Source organism: Pocillopora verrucosa, chromosome 3, assembly GCF_036669915.1.
Source record: "Pocillopora verrucosa isolate sample1 chromosome 3, ASM3666991v2, whole genome shotgun sequence".
Classification (NCBI taxonomy): Eukaryota; Metazoa; Cnidaria; class Anthozoa; order Scleractinia; family Pocilloporidae; genus Pocillopora; species Pocillopora verrucosa.
In genome coordinates this window covers 22,002,754-22,025,577 of record NC_089314.1, presented here as the reverse complement: position 1 = coordinate 22,025,577, position 22,824 = coordinate 22,002,754, and the positions used below count along the sequence as shown (strand labels likewise).

Here is a 22,824-nt window from a genome sequence, read left to right as displayed (position 1 = left end):
TACTAGACACCGAAGTACTATGCAGGCCGTAAACTTATTTAAAGTGTGTCATCTTCCCGATTTGGATTTGTTGCTGGTGCCACTGCCAGCGTGGCGAATAAATTACACGCTAATTATCGCACCTCCTGAAAAAAGTGCCGGTTTTCGAGTGGTTCATGAGGGCAAAAACGGGTACTCTTAGACAAAAATAAATAGACCAGAGTACAGTTTGTAGAATTAACTAGACCACCTGACCAAAGTATAGTTTGTAGAGTCTATGAATCCTGATGCCACGCAATCATCTCCGGTGAAAAACCGGATGAATCTTCCTTGAAAAGAGCGGTGAAATAACAAGACGTATTGTATCGTGATTGGCTTACTACCTCGTTTCCAGTCTTCAACTCGAGACGGCCAATGCCGAAATCAATCATGGCGCCGGTGCGGATGACTGTGTCTTTGGGAATAATTCTTCTATTAGGATGTCATTTGGCTTATTCTCTACCTGATACCGACTCACCAAAACGCGAACAATCTGATAAAATCATTGATTCAAATAATCCTTCTGTAAGGAAGGAAGAGCATGACAATGAAGTAGACGAAAAGAGTAAGTTGAGCTGATTCAACAGGCGTTCTGCTGCACAGGTCATACATTACGGTTTGAGCTGGTATTGTTGTTGGTTACGCGGACTTTGATCATTCTGGCAATTTGTATTTTTCATTCAAACATCAGGTAATCAAGTGCTCAAAGCCCCTGAGAAGCATATCCAGCGATCCAATGCTCCTGTGGCTAACTCTGACGGTGAAGTAGACCAAAGAGGTACCTAAAATCTTCCGCTCAGGAGATTTGTCTGAAATTTGTTATAGAGTCGTGGAACATCGTTAAACATGACCTCTTATGTCGAAATTGAACTAATACCGCCTAATTTGATCCGCCTGAGCATAAGTTTAGAAGTATTTGCTTTTATTTTCAATGGAGGTATTTTTTTTCTCTTTGTTACATCGGACTATAGAGAGAAAAGCGGGCAAAATCACAAGTAATATTTGCTGTTCGAGTCGACTGCGATCGTGGTTCGAAGTCTACCCAGCAGTTAACATGAACCTCTTCTTCTTGCATGACATTCTCAGTCTGTTATGTCCATTCATGGAGACCGCTTTTTTTTCTCTCTTTAACAGTTTCAGCCCGCCTATCTATATGTACATAATAACATAATTCTTTTCTTTGTAAATTGAACAGGCTTGAATGACTATCGAACAGCTGTTTCTTGTGCTAGCATTTCGTTTCCAGGATGGTGAATCGCTTCTTAAGCTCTACATGTGTTCTAAGTTTATTTACGATTAAGGGTTTCCATGATTCCTGGTTTGTTTTATTTTCCTGTTCTTTCGATATCATTCGAGCTTTCAGTCTACTTTTGTATACCGTATTCTTCTTATCGTATAATTTGTGTTGTGGCCACTAGCTGTAGAGATCCTAAGGCAAGTTAATACGTTACAAGTTTGTTCGTACTTTTGCTTGATTTTAATTTCATTTTTCAGCCCGCAAATTCTAGTTAGGATGTCTTTAAAATTGACGAGGCGCTTCCTTTTAGTTTGCATCTAAACGGCTGAGTACTCTTTAAATGACTGTTGTTCAAATAGTTTTCTGAATCCTTTATTGTCAGATTTCGACAAAACAATCAGTTATTGCTACCTGTGCCTTTTTGATAGAAATAGCAGTTTTCAACCTTGCTTTTTTTTTTTTGGAAAACCAATAAGACGTTTGAAATGTATGTCAAATTTGTATTGAAAGACATTTGTCTTAGAATTCATATGACAACTAAAAACCAACCAGGTTTTCATATTATAATGGTTTGGAATCATTAGATTTTCACTTATTATTGTACCAATTTTTTAAATTTACATCCTGTAAAAGTTACAGGTATTAAACGATTAAGGAAAAAAAAAACCACAAATACCAATCAAACAATTTCAGAGGTCCTGAGCCATACCCTTGCCTACCCATCTCTATCTATAGACAATCATTATTGTAATAGCCAGCTAAAAAAAAAAAGAAAGAAAAACTGAAATGGTTCAAAATCTTCCTACCACAACTTTTTAACTTTTGAACCTTCAAAACGCACTTACACAAGATCTGCAAAATGATTGGTCATAGGGTAACTGCACTTTCAAGAATGCATCTATCTACAATTGCAGAGTTGTTTTCTGATATGGGTAACCCTATGAGAGACCATCATGTAATTTCTCCTTACAGAAATACTTCTGAGTTGTTCATTGAGATCATAAAAAAGATTGTCAACCTAAGCATCTTTGATTGTTAAACAAATTCTCCTTGTCAGTACTGAAGGAAATGGATAGAAAAGAGTATGGAGAATATGGAAACTGATGTTAGAGTTTAAAGGGTTAAATACAATGATAATTGTACTGACCTGGTTCTTGAAAATATTAGCATTCACTTCCTCCCTGACATGTTTAGATCGGCTGTGATTGAACCTTCAGTTCAGATTTTAACTACATTTTCTACATCTTAGGTTATTCTCTGATTCTATTATAACCATTCATTTTTTGAAATCATGCATCACAAAAGTGAAAGGAAACAGTTTTGTGTTACCCCAAAGTTTTTTTTTTTCTGGGAGGGGGGGGGGAGGGAGGCTATAATAAAATATTAGAGATTTTTGTTCTACTTTTGCATATGGATTACACACCCATGTTCAAAGATGCTTCTTAATTTCTGAAGACATTCTGAAGCTTCATTCAATGCAAATAACAATATTTTACACACACTAACCCAAATAAGGAAGCATTAGAAGTGATTGACATGTGGTGGTTACTTCTACTGACAGAATCCAAACAGAAAACAAAATGTAAAAAAAAACAAAAAAATAATTGCAAGCATTCCATATCACTGAATTTCTTGTCGGGCACCATTTTGTACCACATCTCTCATTGTGGCTGATGCTCATAAACAGCATTCTTAAGATTTTGTTACTTGCAGCTTTGTTAATGAGGGAAAAAAAAGCAATAAAAATGACACCCCAAAATGTTGCAGTTCAACAGAGGTGTGCTCAAAATTCCATTAACAAAAAACAGTTATGTTTGTTTCTGAAACAATTTCTAACAATGCCTGCCCGTTGTCCTATCTGTGTCAACAAATTTAAGCTTGAGAACATTTTAAGCATCTAGAGAGTTCCAGCTTCCTTTAATGAAAATTGTATGCTTGTTTTGACATTGATTCAAACATGTTAAATGACATTGAACTATTTACCCATGTTTGTTACATGCAGCTTCTGTTAGCAAAAAATTAAATCCCAGAAAAAAAATTGGATACTAAATTTAAAAGTAAGCAGAGTTGTTAATTTGCAATTTTAGGCAATGTCCCATTTAAGTGTTTCTCAGTTACTGATATATCCCATATAACAAACTATTGTGGAAATCCAAAATAACAAATAAAAGTATTGTCCTAAATTGTTGTTTTAGATAAATCAAGGGAAGAGAAAAGACCAGATGGAAAAATTAGATTTGCCGGAGGAAGTCAGAAGATTGGTGGTGATGAGTCACCATGCGCTGACGATATCAGCCGACTTTGTCCACAAATTCCTAAGGGAAACAACTTTGGTCTTCTGGTTTGTCTACAGGAGAAAGCAATGGTATGGTTTTCTTACACACCCTAGGCTATAATAGAGGGGAGGGGTGAGTGAAGGAGGCTTGTAAGCAGAATGAAAGAAAAACCTAAAAAAAATCATAGAGGAAGCAACAGGAGTGTTGATCGACTGAATTAAGTTGTTATGAATAAAAGTGGTAGGCTTCTAAAGAGACTGTGTTGCTGCGTCAGTGCAAGGTATTACAAGATAAGTTGGTTTTAGCAAATGATTTAACTCTTTAATTCCAGATCCAATTTGTAATTCTCCTTACCTTCAACCATATAATTCTTATAATGTCAATTCAGAGAATTTAGTATTGGATCTACTAATTATCCCCAAATTGATCTTTTTCTTTATTTTCATCACTTATCTGGTTGTTATTGTATAGATATTGTAAGGATAAATTCTCTCTAGGTCACCATTGTTGTTTAAGAGTTAGTAATATAAATTGGCCACCATTTAGTGTCTCCAAAGCTGATGTATTCAAGCCATAGCCCTTTGTCAAAGGATATGACATGATAAACGATATCACCTAGTTGATAAAACCAAATAATTTAGTAAGTTTTTTAATTTTTCGTTTGTAGGGAACTTTTTAAAATCAATATGATTGTTATGATAAATTAATTTAATTTCCATACTTGGAACAAAATCAAAAGTAAAATCAGGAATCCAACAAAGTTAAATCTACACAATACTTTAGATCATTTAGGAGTAATTTTGGATGTTAGTGACATATATCTTTGGTTCACTGTAGGAAGATGACTTGTCCTCAGATTGCCATCATGTAAGTTGATTGATATGTCTTTCTAAGGGTACTCTGTAAATTTCTGCCATCTTGAATACTAGTTGTTCTTTAAATTCCAGTGAGTCTCTACCTTTAAACCTTGGTTAATGCAAAGTCTTCACATGCCTTAACTGTTGTTGCTGATCATGAGCAGGTTTGAGATAAATTGATTCGACTCAGCTGCAACAAAATATTTTGCATATTGTTTGAATCATGTTGAAAAAGGAGGTGTACACTGGTGAGATATACAGTGGATGCAATTGTTCTCATGGAGAGAACAAAATGTGATCTTTACAGAACTTGTTGCCACACAAGTCTTCTTCTTTTTTGGCAGAGCAGCAATGTTTTGTAATGTTGTCTTAAGTCTGTCTGTAGTTCTAAATGAATCAGCTCTTTAAAACAATTTTTCATTTATTTATTTTTGAAGATGCTTTGGGAATTTAAAAGAAAATTCTCTAAAGATGAAAAGTTTGAACAAACAGTGAAAACTAGATTTTGTGTGGAGGACTTGAAAAAGGTAAATTCAGTTTGTTACCATTTTCTAACAGTTTGCATGTGGATGCTCCTTTAAAACATTAGTATTGTGTTTCTTTAAAGTGTTGTTGAAATATTTTGTTAAATTATTATATAAACATCAAATAGATTCCATGTTTCCATGGTTTGCACAGTAACAGATCACAGAACGTATCAAAATATGGTAAGATCATTGGTGACACACTTGGCTGCTCCTCATGTGCTACTTTTTTTTTGGTACCATATCTCGATGTCATCTGTGATCAATTACTGACAGATGCAGGGCAACATGGAATCTGTCTGTTAAGTAAACAACCCTGATAAAGATACTAAGTTTGTGGTTATTTTTGATAGTGTTCCACGTTGTTGATTTTTTCCTCAAATGTCCATTTTCCAAGGACACATTCATCACTATGGTTGTTTTTTAAAAGAAAAGTTACAAATGAAAATAAATTCAAAGAAGGTTGGAAAGAATAAGTTTTCTAGAAGGGTTTTCCAAAGGTTTCTGAAGGTTTTCAAAATAAATAGGAAACAAGTCAAGCAAAATTTGCTTTTCAGCTTGAAATTCTCATTAGCACATATCAAACTAATGAAACCATGATAATTGGTGATCTACCACATGATCTGTGGACAAATGTCTAGAGAGCTTTTACCCTTTCCCGGAGTTATTTTACTGATGCTTGTATGTTATATTACTTCATGTGCTACAACTCTTATTTGTTCGTATTAAATGTTCCAGTTCCAAGACTGTCAGAAACCAGGAGAGATTGTTGCGTGTTTGTTGGAAAACAGGCAGAATCTTACAGTTCCATCCTGCAAACATATGATGACTAAAATGCAGGCCATTTTCTTCAGTGATTTCCGATTGATCTCGCACTTTTTGGAGGATTGTTCACCAGATGTGAACAAATACAAGTGTGGCAGAATTCCATCAGAGCAGGAGGATGAGGTTTGTAATTTATCCATTAATCATTTGATGAGGAGATTGGCTGAGAATGGAATTCTTTCCGAGGAAAACATGGCAATGATGGTACTCACTAGTGGCACATCAGTTACAAGAAGGCCCAACTCAACCTGTGTTAATAATTTTTTACAGCAAATTTTTGAAAAAAAGAAAGATTTATTTTGAAAAAATGATAAAAAAAACTTTATCACTTAAAATTTTTAAGGAATTATCTTTATATTTGTCTCAGGATATCCACTCCCAAAATGATGTGTTAGAATGTCTTGAGGAACACCAAGATGACTTATCGCAAGCATGTCAGAAGCAGATATATCGTCTTGCTGAACTGTCTTCAGATGACTACCATCTTGATCGACCCTTATATTATGCCTGTAAAGATGACAGGGAGAGGTTTTGTGTTGATGTCCCATCGGGGGAGGGGAGAGTGTACAAATGCTTGAAGAAACACAAGTTAGAGGAACAAATGAGTGATGAGGTACGTGGTGTTCTGAACAATGAGATAACCTCATTACCAACTGGTGTGTTTGCAAGTTGTTGTGCCTAAGGTTTGTTGTTACAAGGCAAAGTGATATTAACAAGAGCACATAGTACTGATAGTAAGTATTTTTTGGTGTAAGCCAGGCAAAGTCACATTGCTGCCATCAGTTAATGCCCCAGTTGCAAGTGGAGGCTAGGTGCCCTGGGGGCTTAGGGTCTGCTACCCCAAGGCACTAGAATACCTGACTTTGGATCAGAGTAGTTTAGAGAAGGATTGTTGTTGCTTGAAGTGATTGATGTTTTTACAATCTGAAAGAAACTGATCATCAGAGTTAATTTACCAGATTCTTGGTGGGATGTGAAAGTGGCAGTCACTGATACAGAAATGAAAACCAGTCCTTTTCAGGACTACTCGCATTGCGGTGTAGTGTCCTAAGAAATATTTTTCAATCTTTCATGATACTGCACTCCTGATTTAAGTGAGTCCAGATGAAACTTTCAAGCAATAATTTCATTAGCGTTTTGGTAGTTTCTTTCCTCAAATTATTTTATGTCACATCCTGAACTGCATTAATTTGTTTTTGTTTTTATCCCATAGTGTAAAGATAAGTTGACAGAGAGACAAAAGTTAGAAGCTAAGGATGCTAAGGTGAGACATCCATACCAGTAATTTCCAAGTTTGGGAAGTGCTTTTCCAATCTAATTTATTCAACCCTTTAGTCTTAACTGCCTAGTGGGAACACTGCCATAAAATCTTAATTTTTCTCTTCTTAAGGGGAAAAGGAAATTGTGTGAAACTATTTGGAGATTTGAAACATTTATAGGAAGGGAAGTCTATTTTGGTTTAAATTACTTGAAGTTTTGGGAAAAGGATTAAGAAGTCAGATTATTCTGTGTGCAAGCAAGAAGAGTGAGTGGAAGATGAACTGCTCATATTAAAAGTGAGGTGGGCACTGTGCAGTCCAAAGCAAAGCAAAGGGGTAAAACTTGAAAGAGCAGAGAAGAAATCCCGTCCAGTTGCAGCCTTGAAGCTTGCAATCATAGACCTTTAGAATTTGTGTTTGGGCAATAAATCTGCTGAAAAAAAATTGATCTGTAACTTACAGTACCGACCCCTAACTTGGTATGTAAGAGATATGTTTCTGCTGTTGCAATATTATAACTGATGAGAGGGATCTTTTTCTTCTTTGAAGGCCAACTATCCACTGATGAAGAATTGCTTGAAGTACTATACAGAATTTAGGGAAAAATATGAATGTGAAAGAGGAAGTACAAAACATGGAGCCATGGCAAACATTCTGATATGTTTGGAGAAAGCTATACAAAATGGTAATGATTACCACATAGATTATGTAAATTATTTATTTCTTTGAATATCTCTGACTTTACAGGAATAAAACTAAGCAGGTAAAAAAATTTGGCATTATTATGTTGATATTTTATCAAAGTATGACTTCCTTGTTGCCAAGGAGATTGTTACTTCTGCTGTCAATACATTTCAGCCTATCTAAATATTATATTTGCTGAATAATTTTACACTGGAATTGCAGATGAAAAAGTGGGTGGCAAATGCCAGGCAGAATTATTTGATCTGCGACAACAGTTGATGACAGATTACTCCCTCAATCCTGAGATTGTTGCTAAATGTGACATGGAAATCAGAGACAGCTGTCAGAAAGAGGCAACAGTGAAGGAGGGAAAGACAATTGACTGCTTAATGGCCTTAGCAGAGGAACATGAAGGGGATGATAGTAAGATCAGACCACAATGCTTCGCAGCAGTAAGTATCAAACTGTACATGAAGTGGGGTGAAGATTTTGTTCGTTGAAAAAGGGCCTTAACCCTAATAACTCCTAGTTCAAATTTGTCATTCTCCTTACTGTCAACCATAAAATTCTAATGATGTTAGTTCAGAGAATCTCATATTGGACCAACTTATTATCCCCAAATTGATATTTTTCTTGATTCTTATCACTCATTTGGTTGATATGGTATTGATATTGTGAGGAGAAATCCTCTCTTGGTCACTAATATGCTCACAAAAAAGAAGGGAGAAAACTAAATGTAACATTTAAGCCTGACAGTTTACTCACTTGGCTTTCAAAAGTGGCAGCTAAATCACATGGTCAAAGAATGACTAGTCCTATATGATGTTGTTGCATGTGAACAAGACTCTAGGATTTTCACAAAACTTTTTTTTTCACAATCTAAGCTAAATTTTTATTTCATTTGGTACCCCTTCTGCTTTGGAGGGCATCATACTCACTTAATTAAAAAAGCATTTTATTAATAGTGCACTTGCACTGCATGCATTATTTGTTGATTATTAATTAAGAAAGGATTATCAATCAGTTGTGTTGCATGACAGGTTGAGGAACTTTTAGAGGAAACTGGTGCAGGAAGTGATTACCGCATTGATCATACCTTGTACCAAGCATGTGAACCTGTTGTGCAGACTGTCTGTAAAGATAAGGGCAAAAAGGAAGGAGATGTTATGTGAGTATTGATGCAAGTTTTATAAGTGTAGAGCTCTCTTTAACAGAGAGTCATAAAACAAAAGCATTGTTATCACATCAAGAACTCACAATGTGCAGAAATAACCTGTGTTGGGCTCAGGAGAACATGATTTATCAGTGGAAGCCACCTTTGGTTTTTAATGTTGAATCAGATTAATGATATGGTTTGCAACTTTTCTGTAAGACTTTCTTTAGTCAATGTAATGTTTTCAATTTGAGCAAAATTCATTTGCTCTGACTGGCACTTAAACTTACTAAATGAGCAGGATAGTGAGCTTAGAATACATACATGTATTTTCTTTTCTCTTGCATTTTTTTTGGAATCTGTTTATTATTCCATGTGAGGTAGCATCAACAATCAAGTAGCATTGTTTAAAAAATTCTACTTTGCTAGTTGTTTCTCCAGATGTTACTTTGTACTCTATTGGTGTGTTTTTTGTACTCTACTGTGTGCAGTTGGGTAATAAGAGGTGAGACAGGCTGAGAAGAAGAGCAGTGTTAGGTTTTTTTAAGGTCATCAAGCCTTCCTTGTTTTCAAGACTATATCCCACTCATTATTTTTTCATCAGTAATTTGTGAGTTGTTTTCCCATCTGTAGGGTTTTGTCTTGTCTGATGGAAAATCTTCACACAGACAACATGATACCAGAATGTGAGGTACAGCTGCTTCATCTGGAATTTTTCATTGCAAGAGACTTCAAGTAAGGGCAAACTTTAATTCTGAGTAATTTTTAACATGACATGTGCACTATAATGCTTACTCTTGGTTTATTGTATCAGACCCTGGGATTCAGATTTTTTAGACATTCTTAAAGGCAATTGAAAATAAACGACTGCATAGAGACCTTTTTTTTCTTGAAACATAAAAGGCATGACAAGAGATTCTCAAGGGTAACTTGGCCTATCCAAAATGAAATATGTCAACTTTGACTATTAGTTCTATTTGATCTGTTGTTTACCAGAATTTTGTCTGGTATCCTTTGTGCATTTTGTTTACAAGTTTTGGGTTGTGATTGTTTCAGGCTCGATCCTGTGATGCAGAAAGCATGTCAGGGTGATGTCCAGAAAGTCTGTGGTGCTGATTCCCTTGAGGACCAAGACTCGCATCCAGTCAGCCTGATTTTGTCATGTCTTTATCGACATATTGTGCTGGATACAGACGTAAAGGTACAACCTTGATTTTTAGAAACCTACACACCAAGAATGGCAACGCACAATATGGCATGTGTAATTGTTGTTATTATCACATAGGTTCAAGGAAAGGTACACTATGATTGGTTGATACCTTTGAAGAGCATGGTGATATCAGATTGTTTTGCACTTTTTTGCAACATTTTTGTCTTAGTGTTACCAGTTTTCACAACATAAATGTTTATTCAAATGCTGACAACAAATGCGTGAGTTGTTGGGCTATATATTACTGCCAGATGTTGCATAGTTTCAAATATCTGGAATAATTTTTCTCCATTATTCAGGTCTCCCTCAAATGTGCTGCACATGTAGAACGAGCCATGCACCAAAGGGCTATGGATGTACGTCTGATGCCTGAAATACAAAGAGCTTGTGTAGTGGATCTTGGAAAACAGTGCAGTGATCAAGTTGAAAAAGGAGAGGTAAAGGTTACTAAGTTACATGTCCCTCCAAATGAAAACTCTGTCAGTTATTCTTTATTCTTCCCCATTTTCTTACTAACTGTAGCTATTCCTCTTCCCATGGGAGTGAGAATCCTTCTGCCAAAGATTTCCTCCAGTCTCAGTTGACTACCTCCTTTTCTAGGTGTTCCCATGTTCAGGCTCTGTCCCTCTTCCTCTTCACTGTCCTCAGCTATTTTCTTTGTTGTGCATCTCCTTCTGCACCCATTGAAGGTCCATGCAAGGGAATAAGTATTCTGTTTTAAACAGTTTACCATTGTTCACAATACTATCTGGTGAATTCTTCTAGTTTATGTAATATTGCTAACTTATAGGGTCTGGTTTTAGCTGATTGGAATCCTTTTGGGTTCAACAATTTGATCTCATGTACTCTTCCTTGTTCCCTATTGCTCACTCGTTCTCCCAAATATATTTTATGCTTTATCTTGTTTTATAGGAGATAGAGTGTTTGCAGGAGAAATTTGACAACCTCACTGCAACTTGCCAAAAAGCCATTAGTGATTTTACTGAGGAGGAGGGAGAGGTGTGTCTTGTTCTTTAATCTTTATCTCAAGCTACTGCATTAGACTAAAAAATAATATTAATGATAATGATAATAATAAGTTGTCTTGGTGAAGGGATTTTGAAGTAAACAGAAATGAGATTCCAGTGTAGTGTTAAGCCTACTTTCTTCAGGGCAGTGCTTAGAAGAGTAAGATGTCTCTGGACTCTATTTATAAGACTAGGCCTTTTTGAAGTGACTTTGAGAGCAGTGTATTAGAGATCCTTTGCCGAGGCAAAGATTGTAATGGTAAGCAGTCTGAAATAATGATCCTTTGGCTGATCATGTGAAGAATGCTTTTGTACTTGATAACAGGACTACAAGCTGGACAGGGTTCTAGTGCGTGCTTGCTCTGGAATGGTGACAAAGTTTTGTGAGGTGGGTGGTAGTAAGTTTTCCAGTACAGTTTTATGTTTAGTTTTTAGTAATATTTTAAGAGGTAATTCCTATACACGGTGTACCTACCAGCATAAAGTTTTCTGGGTTAACCTATTCCCCTAAATTTAGAAAAACTTGTTTTATTTAATGACTGCTTCTTGATTGTTGGTGTCATATTTCATGGCTGTTACCCCTGAGTTAGAATCATAAACTGAGTCAATATCACTGTTGTGTCTTGTTCAAATAGGATATTGTAACCCAAGGTAACACAGAAGGAGTCCTACCATGTTTAGTTGAACACAAAAATGATCAAGGAATGGATGAGAAGTGTTATACAGCCATTAACCACTGGCAACTGGTGAGTAAAAATGAGGTTTGTGGGGAAGAAAGCTTTAGGAGACTTCTGATGCACTACCTGCTTCCCCTCCCAAGGGGAGAATCTAACACTCTAACACTCCATTAGAAGTTAGTATATTTATTATACCACACAAGTGAATTGTGCTTTTCGCACTTGATGGCTAGTTTGGAAGTAAATAGCAAGTACTATTCACCTCTGGGCTGGCGATGCTACTGAATGGCACATCACTAGTTAAATTTCCAACCACATTTTTGTATATCAGAAGAAACAACTGAATTTTTTGGTATCTGTGTTGTATATGTTAAAACAATTATTCACCCCAGTGTTGGCAAAAGTTGTGAATATTTACCTTGCAGCTTCACTGCACCTGAAATGTCCACCACTATTCGCTTCCATTTCAGTGAATAATTATTAATCATTAAGAATTTTTTTTCCAGGTAGCCCTTCAATTGCAATCTGAAAAAAGGCTCACATGTATGAAATTAAATACTCCAAAATATTCTTTTGAACCAAATTGCAACATGTGAATGGTTAAAAACACACTTTTTTTGCACCATATTTGATTGTGAGGTTTATTAGACATGCCAGAGAAAGGAACGTTGTCAAGAAAATGAATTACGAGAAATCTTTCAAGGATGCTTGTTATTTGATAATTGTCTTTTTATTCCAGCTGAAGGAAGTTGATATGCTATTGTTATATTTATTTTCATTTGTTCATTATTTTTTTAGGTTGAAATGAAAGACTTTCATTTTTCCCATGAATTCAAAAGAGCTTGCAAAGATGATGCAAGGACACACTGTAGGGAGGCAAAGAGCAAGTAAGCACAGATTTAAAAGAGGGAAAGGGGAAACTGAAGTTGAACAAAGAGCTATATTGTGTATTCATTGAACAGGTGGCCTTGTGTGAAATTCGATATCGCTACATTTATTTATTTCATTTCTGGAGGTGTTCTTTTTTTTTTATACGAGAGATGCAATGCCTCAATGGCTTTGTACATGTAATGAATTTATTCCGTTTTCCGACTTACAACAAGTGGCTAAAGTGAATCCGACCAAGTTTAAACTAGAATTTCAGAGTTTGATCCATGAACGCAACGAGAACATACACCCCAAACAACTCCGGACGAGTACAACCACATCAAGTGGTCACGTGATTAACAAGCAACACGCCAATGTCAACTAAGGGGGGTCCCCTGAATTCCGCATTGTGCATTGGCTAACCCTTTACATCCTAATATTGGTATTCATATTCTCCACTTCTCTCTTAACATTTCTTATAATGGTACATTTTGTACTGTCAAGAAGAATCTGTGTAACAATCAAGAGCGTCTCAAATTAGTGATAATTTCCTTTTTTTCTCATGACCTTTACATTTGATTCAAGGGTGATAATGATTTTCTTTCCAGACATGACCTTGTTGTTTGTTTGAGTAAAAAGATCCGAGAGGCTGTTATTAGCGAAGAAGAACATGTCATTTCTGATACTTGTCGCAAACACTTGAAGATAGAGAAGGAGATTGAGGTAAGTTCATAGGATCAATATCAGTATCTGGGCAACTGCCTACCTACCCCTCCCTAGCTCTCCTCCAACCTTTTCCCTCTCGTTAACCCTTTAAACCCCAATATCAGTTTCAATATTCTCCATACTCATCTCTACATTTCTTTTGTTACTGATGATGAGAATTCGATTAACAATCAAAGCTTCTAGGGTTGGTGATCATTTCCTCAATTCTCATGATCCTAATTAATGATTTAGCAGTGTTACTATAGGGAGAAATTAGATGCTGGTCACTCTTAGGCTTAAAAGGGTAAGCAAGTTATTCTTTTTTAAGTCGAGCGATATTTTTCCATTTCAGTCGGAAAATGTCGAATTTGATCCTGTGATGATGGTGAAGTGCATGGCAGATATTGCAAGATTGTGTCACCAAGTTACATTTGGTCAAGCAAAGGTAAGCCTTAAAATACAGTGGTAATCTGTTTTGCTGAAACTCCTCTGTCTTAAGCACAAAATTGTCACGTAACTCACCCTATGCATCGAGAGAGTGAAGGAGCATGTTGAGTCATAATCTCAAATGGTGGCTGCAAAGGAGGATGAACCTTCCTCCCCTTGTCGGGACCAGTAGGGAGGTATTGGAAATCTTTTATGAAATCATTATCTACGTCATTATATGCAAACAAAACCAAAAACGAAATCTATAAAGATAAGTGTTGTTGGTAAATTATTGATGATTGAGAGAGTTACCCTTCACATGAATCTACCCCTGGTTAGATACCAGCCTGTAAAGAGGCTCTTAGCTTGGTGTTCTCTTAGTTAAAGTTGATGTTGATGCGATGTTGAACAACCAGGAGACTTGAGTTACCTGAAGGAAACGAAAAGGATATGATGAGACTAATCTTTGAGGAAAAGCTTTCATTCAGCTTTACAAGATGTTCAGTATATCCCTGGTTGGAGAACAGCCCCACAGTTGAGAGGAAATGCGAAGGATTGAACGAAATTGCTTTTTATCGCGCTCTATTCTGCACAGTGATTTAAGATTTTATCTTCGTGCATTATGCTGAGCTTGATTTTGTGAAAACTTTGTTGTCCACTCTGCATAGAAAGTGAATTGCTGATTTATGTGTATGTGGATGAGTAAAGGGCAAAATTATCACTCTTTAGTCCTCTTTCTTAGTTGATAGACTAGTGCAAAGAAAAAAGGGGTATAACAGAGTCATTAGTTGATCAACGTTCTTCTTACAGATGTTGGAGTGCCTCAAAGACAACCGCGAACAGTTATCTGACCAATGTAGAGAGACAGTGTTCAAGCGCGAGGCAAGTAGTTGTTAATCTTAACGTTGAAAAATGAAACTTTCTTTCGATCAGCCGTTTGGTTGTTTAAGCTAATTTTGATTGTGCCTTTATTATCCTTCTACTGCTATCATTGCTATCTCATTTGCTCGCATTTTCAAGAATTTTTCAACCAACAAATTGCAAAACTGAAAGCAATAACGACTTAGTCACTCCCGCCTTCTTGCTTCTCTGGCGGTGGTTTGCTTGTTTTTCTTTGAGTATCCATGTACTCCGATTCTATTTTGCTTCTAATTGACCATTGTACCTTTAATAATTTATTTTTTTTAATTTCTATTCAGGAGGAAGAGTTTGAAGACCCCGATTTGGACTACAAACTGAGAAAAACGTGTCGGAAGATGATCAAAGTACGCGCGTCGTTGTAATGTGTGTGTAATCGAAGTTAGAAACTAAACGAGACATGTCAGTCACTTGGAAATTCTCAATCCTGTGTATTCACTGCTAAGGGAATTCTCGGCTGTTAAATTCGACCTTTGGAATAAACATTGTAAAAGATGAGGAACGATCACAAGCTTTACTTCACATAAATACTTTTTTTTTTCGTAGCAGACAGAAAATTTCCATGCCTTATTTTCACAACCCTATTCGTTCAATGTTTTTCTTTTATCTAACAAAAGCCCAGTTCTCTCTTGAAAGGTTTATCACAGCAACAATCAAGCCCCTTTAAAACATCCCTGATTGTAGCTTTATGGTCAGGTACCTAAACAATGAGTGCACTGAGCCCTGTTGTTTTATTCGAATTTCAACTATTAGATCATGTTAGTTCAAGAAATCTGTACTGTGGATTTACAGCCTCCTTAATGTTTGCGGGGATTTATTTCAGCTGTTTTGCGATGACGTCCAACCGTCCGAGTTATTTTCTTGCCTCAAAAAGCACAAGAATGAACCGGAAATGGAGCGCAGGTACTTTAAACGCCTTGCTGTTCACTTATTTGGTAGCTGACCCCTACAGCCACCTCTTGTGTGCTCATAAATACATCACAATGTGAACTTTACAGAAAAATTAAATACAGATTTGCGTTGGTGATTTGCGATTTTGGGTACAGTTTTGAATAATAAGCACAAGTTCTAGTTATGCCAAAGTGCAATGGAAATCCTTTAATTATATGTAGATAGTTTACAGTCACTTTTTACTGCTTGTACAACTGTTACGGGACGATACGTAATATCAGCTAGAAAGTTAAACAGTTTAGCGTGAGTCTCACCCAAAATGGAAAACTTTGCTGCCACTGTTTTAGTGTTGCCAAGATTTTCCGACGTGAGCCCGCAAAGTTCGTGACAACGCACAACCCTCGTTTTTTATCTCCTTCTTATAAATGTCAGTGAGGTTTCTTACACCTATAAACTAACGAATACTTATCTTACTTAAATGCAAGTGTATTTATTTACTAAGCTTAACTTTTCCATTTGGTTTTAGCTGCCAGGATGTGATCACCAAAAGACAGATAAGGCAAACGAAAGGTGAATTATTTTTAGTGCAACATGTGTTCTTGATGCACATGGTTGGAAGGTTATAGCGATTGTGGTCATGCGAGCTTGCCGAGGGGAAATTTGAAAGGAGAGTCCGAGTGCTACGGCAACTGGATAGAATTTTGTTTTTTGTTTTTACTGTTTAATTGTCCCTTTTCGTTGTAGATCCTGGCACATTGCACGTAACTTTAATTGTACGCGAGCACGTAAAGAACATGCTACAGTACAATTACGTCTATGATCAAACTAAGTCGTCTGCAAGCGTTTTTTAAAGCGCTTTTCAAACCAAAGAAATTACTACTTCCCATGCAATAGAAGGAAGACATCACGAGCAGTCAATGGGAAGTCAAAGGAAAAACTCGCAAACAACTTTACACTTTAACTCCATGAGCGATCAAGACAGAATTTCTCCTCAAAATATCAATGCAATCTCAAGCAGACCAGTGATGATAATAAAGTAAATATGAATTAGGGAATATTAGTTGATCTAATACCAAATTTTCCACACTGGCATCATGAGAATTTTATGGCAGACGGTAAGGAGAATTCTTATTAGATCTTGGGAGTTGAAGGGTTATAGTGCGGGAGAACGCGGGCGAGCAAGACACGATTGGTTTTAATTTGAAATCTGATTGGTTGCATTAGTGGGGCGAGTTTCTTGAACCAATCACATAACAAAGTGAGTCAAGACTTTCGACAGTCAAAACAAAATTGCCCGTCAAGCGAGGAAGCACGAAGCGAACGCACGTTCGCACTCGTAAAACTCTGCGCGGTTCCCTAATTTCGCTTGCGCTTTGGATGGACACTCAAAGCCACATTTCAGTAATTGTTGTGCATCAGCACGTCTAATGAAACTAAAAGAAAACAAGAAAACATACAGAAAACAAGAAAAAAAAGAGGATAAGTGGGAAAGGAAGTAACAAAAACTTTGTAACCTTGATGCACCGCGGCGAAGTAACGTGAGCTCTGTCTCTTCTTTCTTTCAGATGTGAGACTCGATCCACAGCTTGGTAAATTTTGCAAGTTAGACATCGGAAAATTTTGCAAGGAAATTCCTCGTGGTGAAGGGAAGATTGTGGAATGCCTGAAGAAAAGATATGAGGTTAGTGGCGATTTTTATGTGACAGTTTTGTTTGGTTTTTTGGTGTTTGTTCATTGTCAACCTGGTGTTAGGGATGGGCTCGTGGTTAGCTGTTTTAAACATAGTGTTAGGTTCAATATTCGGAAAGGAAAAAAAAAAACCAAACTTTGGAATTGAAATCATTTAGATGAATTTCACGCTGGTAAATGTGAGTTGTTTTATTGGGAAAGATTGGGTTTCGATACGTTGATGACAAGTATTGTGTGCTGTTAAGAACATTTAACAAACGAAAGCGAGAGAAATGTGATTTGTGTGAAAAGAAATATTGAAGGTACGCAGATCAGCTGTTGGGCTTCAAGCAACAGTTAATCACCATGACCAATTATACGAACATTTTTTTCGCGTCCATTTGAGGCGAGTGTTTTCACTGTTCCTCAAACTCTATTGTATTAGACGCAGGCTGTCTAGTTTTCTCTTGAACGGATCTATTAGCAAGCAGATTTTTTTTCCTTACGCATGATTACCAGCCACTGTTGGACAAATTAGTTTTTTCCTTCCTTTGTAACTGAACCTAAACGGTCTCCATTTTAATCAAATTTAGAATTGTTTTTATACTGAGTGAACGTAGATGATGAAAATTGATCATCACACGGATGTTCCTTGGGGCTTTTTTTGCCCCTTCCCCGTGTCAGTCTGCTCTCAAGTTCATAAATTGTTATTAATATTGACATCCTAGTCGTTGTCTGACGAGTGCATGGACTATATGACTAGGCTGATGCGGGAGGCAGCACGTGACTACAGATTGGATCCAAAGCTCTCAAAAGAGTGTACTGCTGATGTGAGTAGCTGTATGTCTGTGTCCAGGCGGGCTGGAGTAACGAACAGGGAGGGAGGGGAGGGTGAGATAGTTGGCTGAGGACCTCTTTGGGCTGGTACACTCGGGGAGGAAGAGGCTGGAAGTGGATAATGGGGAAGGGGGTAGAGTCAGGTATAAAACCAAAGGAGATGAATGGATAGGAATCGAAGGGAAGGGAGGTTTTGTATGTGACAATCGAGGACTTCAAATGGAGAATATAAAGGAAAAACCTCAGGGGTCGGTTATTTGCTCGTGGTCTAACATTAAAGCATGGTGTTCCACAGTCAGTGGACATTAGGTTTTCCCTGTAAGTGGATCGATTTAATGAAATTAATGTTCTTTCCACTGTCAGTTTTCTGCCCTCTTGACACTGTTTACAAAAATATATGTTCAGATAAAAGATTCGGCTAAATTGGTGATGGATTAGAACGCAGTTTTGTTGAACAACGGCTAAAGTTTGTTAAAATAATCACATTAGAATCTGTCTTGAATCTAGGATTTTGAAGTTCAACTTATGTCTAATGTTGAGTCGGTTGGCTTAGCTAACCCTTATCCAATAGTGCCAGGAAGTTAAATGGAGAACTGCTCGGAGAAGTGTCACAGTTTGTTCGTTAAAATCTAAGAGTGGTCTTCGAACTGGTTAAACTTGTCAAGACTACTACCTATTAAGAATAGTCGTCGTTCTCATTGATAGTCTTCGGGAGTCTGTGGTTAATCAATTATGGTTGAAGTTCATTTTGCTCTTCATTGCAGAAGAGCATTTAGATCTATGATTATAGTGTTCTGTGTTGAAAAATAGCCGGGAAAATGTATTTTATTTGTCTCCTATTAGATTAAGAAGTTTTGTAATGGTGTTCCGCCGTCTAACGTGGAAAACTGCCTCAAAGAACATTTAGGATCAGTTGGAAAAAAGGAATGTCGAGTGGTATGTAGTGGTTAAAGATTACTGAGACTATTTACGGCTTTTTGCCACAGCTGGAGATTCGATTGTTTTCGTATTTTATTTCCTGTTTTTTTTGGCCGTCTTTGCATTAGACTACGTTTAGTATGTTTGTTTTCTTCCTCGAGGGGCCCTTCGCACAAACGCGTAACTGAGTTTCTCGTTGCTCTGTCTTTTTGTCCTCTTATCTTCTCTTCCCTGGAAGATGGATGCGCTGAAGCCATGTATTTTTTTCTTCATTTCCGCCATTAAAGAGTATACACGGTTATAAATTTCAGCAACTTTTCTGTGTAAGTAGCTGTATGTCTGTCAAGGTGGAATGGAGTGGTGAATAGGGAGGGAGGGGAGGGTGAGTCAGTTGGGTAAGAAACTTCTTGCGCTGAATTGTTCGGGGATAGTTATAGATACGTTAGCAAACAACTCAGTTACCTAGCCGCACACGCAATTCGATACCACAAAGCGATGTTCAAAAACAATCGTTTCACTTGTTATCGCTAAAATTAATGAATTAAGAATGCGTTTTTGTCGTGCACCTAATTGTAAAAACTGATCGCCAAGAAATTGGTACAAAGAAGATTCAGACTCACCTCACAGGTGAACGGCCAGGTTGCTAAGCAATATTCAAAATGGTTGCATCCTTAGTCGAATTTCCAACGCATTTGAATTATTATACTTCACTATTGGTTAGGGTAAACTTTAGAATGCACAATGTGGTCACTATTCATGTTTACTTTTATTTAATAGTGGAGTTGAAAAATTAGGTGGTTTACTTCTCATCTAAAGCTTTCGTTCCTTTTCGAGTTAACTACAGTCAGCAGTCTCACTCGAGATGCTTTGTTAAATCAAAGTAAGTTTATGATGACTACCTTTTCACATGTTTCTTTTTTTGCAGGAAATAGTTCGGCAGATGAGAGAAGGCCGCACAGATATACAATCTGACCCTGTGCTATACAAGGCATGTGCAGTGGATGTCAAACGTCACTGTTCAGATGTACCATTTGGACGAGGAAAAGGTACCAGTATAATACCGTGCAGTAAACATTGTTGTTTAATTTAAAAGTTGACAGCTGTTTCTATCGGTTAACCGGAGTAACGTTTCACGCGAGTTGTAAGAGATGTCGACAAACAACTTCTCAAGTGAATCATTACCCTGATAGAGCGGTAGGGAACGCGGATTACTGTTACCGGAAAGTAGCTATGGGTTTACTGGTATAAAAAAATATTTATATTATTTTGATCAGTAAGAGCGCGTGCAATATACGAGTGATTAAATAAAAGTTTTCTAAATTTATTACCTTGTAACTTTACTACTTTGTTGTACAATATAGAGCTCTTTCATATTACATTACAGTTCTTATGTTGGTGTGCTGAGCCGACCTGCTGGGATATGAACTCTTTTTGCCTTGTCTTTTTTCCCTCGTTTTCTTTTGCTCAGACGCATTAACATGACAGCTACTAACCATGTGAAAAGGCCCTCTTTTAAACTGATTTCTTTCTCTTTTTTTATACAGTAATGAAGTGTCTCTTGGAGGCTCACGACTCAAACCGGGCACGCTTTGACAGGGAATGCCTGGCACACTTGACGAACAGAATGAAGATGTGGGAAGTAGCTGCTAGGGTACGAACTGATGAAACTTCCGCTGAATATGCACTCACCAAACTAAGAGGATAGGCTGCTTGGCTGATCTTACACTGCTTTCTCGACTTACTCAAAAATTTCATTTTATAATCCCAATTTGTTCGATGTTTGGCTAAAACATGTCCATTTTTTATCTCTCTCTCTCTCTTTTGAGTCCTTTTTGAAAGGACCAATATACTGGAAAGAGATTTGTAAGGTGTACTTTTTAAAAAAATGCTTAAGAATTCCTGGATCAATATCAGTATCTGGGCAACTGCCCACCTACCTCTCCCCTAACCCAACATTAACCCTAACTTGTTATCAATTGACTGTTGTTGAGTTAGGGGAGGGGTAGGTAGGCAGTTGCTTAGATACTGATATTGATCCGAATTCCTTCCTTGGTTACTTAGAGAACTTCCTTGTGTTTGCAATCATCCTGTTACAGAGGTTTTCATTTGTGAATCGCTCCTCTGATTACTCGTCGCTATTACCAGTATTAATTTGGACAAATTTTGTTTTATAGGTTGCCCCGCCTGAAACCATCGGTGATCTTGCTGTTGCTATCTCCGCTTCGCCATCCAAGAACTACTTCTTCGTCATTTTTGCAACTTGCTTAGCTCTTATTTTTGTTGGCGGACTTGTGTTCGGTCGACTTTCCAAGAGAATCAAAAGAGAGGTCAAGGATCGCTGAAGGAGGAACCACATGAACCTATATCACTAACAAACGCCATGCCACTCCAACAAGAGTATTGTTTTCTCATGAAGGACTTCTGGACATCAGATTCCTGTACAAAACAGTAGCGTTCACTCCGTTAAGAATAGTTAGGTCATTGATGGAATCTACAAATCAAAACTGTCTCAAAATAATTGATTGAACTATTTTATCTCTTACACGTTTTCACGCGAAAAACCTTTCACAGTCACGGCCAATTTTTTTTTTTTTTTTTTTTTGCGGAAAATTTCCATTGGTTACACAACCTTTATAGGATAAAATGTGTTCTTTTAATACATTTGATTTATTTTGTACAGTATCTTCTTTATACCAGCCATTAAATTTCATTTTTCACTAAAAGTAAGAGAAAGAAGCGCAAATGTTAGTAGATTAACCCAGGTGCAATTCCAAGCAGTGATGTTGGCGGGGAGTGCGTCTTTAGGTGGAATGAAAGCTTACTAAATTAATAATGTAGTTTTTGTTGGTTTTACATGGACTCTTTTTGTATCAGGAAGCATGTAATAAGGAACGCATAATGTAGAATTTCATTTCAGTTGTTAAGGACTCTCTTCTCAGTGCGAACGAGCCCTACGTTGGTGTCTTGCTGCGTGTATCGGTGAACCTTCAGATGAAAGAAGATAGTGTTGTTGTAATGAAAGAAAAGGGCTTTGCTGAAGTCTCCTAGAACTGGATCCATGGACGGTTTTCTGTTGTAGAAGGGCCGGTACAAGTCCACTGGAAATAACACTTTATTATTTTTTTCTGTTGTTCCTTTCTTACATTTCTGTCCCGGTGATTTCTATAGTCCATGAAAAAGCTAGCAATTACTTAACATAATGATGAACCTTAGAAATAATATGAGTGAATTCATCATTGAATTAAACCAAGGAAGTAAATGTGTGTTCGAAAGGTCTGTCTTAAACTGCAGTAGTAGTAGTGCTATTGAAATCTTTTGCTGCTCTCAGTCTTAAAAACAGAAGTCAATTAAAACTCCGCGGAGGAGACCTAATTTTATGTGTTTGGCGAAATGCATAAATACTGAATATTTATGTTTACGTTGAGGGAAGGGGAGAATCGCTACAGAGATTAAGATACGGATAACTAAGTTCTGTTCTATACTCGTGTAATCAATTTTCTCGGACAGCCACTTATCGCCTCTGGTCCAAGTAGTTTGTTGTCGTGTTCATGTAAGTAGTAAAGAATTTATTTCTTAAAACTGGATTTAAGAAAAAAAATGTCTGTTTACAAGTGAATTTAATTGTTTGTCAAAGTCAATCTAGAACACTGAGAGCTTTCCCAATGCCTCTATCGAAAGATCACCACCGGAGACCACTGAGTTGACAGGTGTGTCAACCCTGGTCTATTATGGGGCATTTGTTCCGCCCTGAAGTGCTATCAGACGGCACTTGATATATTTGGGATTTAATAAACAATATTCTATGCGATCCATTTGTAGTTAGTGTGTGAAAAATAAAACTCTACTCAGTGGTGTAGTAAATTGTGA

General features: G+C 37.1%; 1 protein-coding gene across 1 annotated transcript; it reads left to right on the top strand.

Annotated features, from left to right (window-relative positions):
- Window positions 1-397: 397 nt before the first annotated feature.
- On the top strand, window positions 398-22,765 carry LOC131772405 (Golgi apparatus protein 1). Its single transcript, XM_059088295.2, has 30 exons — window positions 398-583; window positions 710-796; window positions 3,451-3,620; window positions 4,369-4,398; window positions 4,826-4,915; window positions 5,651-5,860; window positions 6,105-6,350; window positions 6,951-7,001; window positions 7,546-7,681; window positions 7,903-8,132; window positions 8,721-8,848; window positions 9,467-9,568; window positions 9,890-10,034; window positions 10,343-10,480; window positions 10,956-11,042; window positions 11,376-11,438; window positions 11,686-11,796; window positions 12,526-12,614; window positions 13,203-13,317; window positions 13,652-13,744; window positions 14,536-14,607; window positions 14,925-14,990; window positions 15,467-15,546; window positions 16,061-16,104; window positions 17,100-17,215; window positions 17,931-18,032; window positions 18,883-18,975; window positions 19,883-20,003; window positions 20,502-20,608; window positions 21,132-22,765. Exons 1-30 carry the CDS (start codon window positions 409-411, stop codon window positions 21,297-21,299), a joined length of 3,465 nt encoding a protein of 1,154 aa, XP_058944278.2. The 5' UTR covers window positions 398-408; the 3' UTR covers window positions 21,300-22,765.
- Window positions 22,766-22,824: the final 59 nt, after the last annotated feature.

Excerpts from the sequence above, each read along its gene's own strand:
- LOC131772405 (XM_059088295.2), top strand. The coding sequence starts at position 409 with ATGGCGCCGGTGCGGATGACTGTGTCTTTGGGAATAATTCTTCTATTA. Across the intron at positions 7,002-7,545 it reads TAGAAGCTAAGGATGCTAAG|GCCAACTATCCACTGATGAA; the intron begins GTGAGACATCCA and ends TCTTCTTTGAAG. Across the intron at positions 20,609-21,131 it reads TGTGGGAAGTAGCTGCTAGG|GTTGCCCCGCCTGAAACCAT; the intron begins GTACGAACTGAT and ends TTTGTTTTATAG.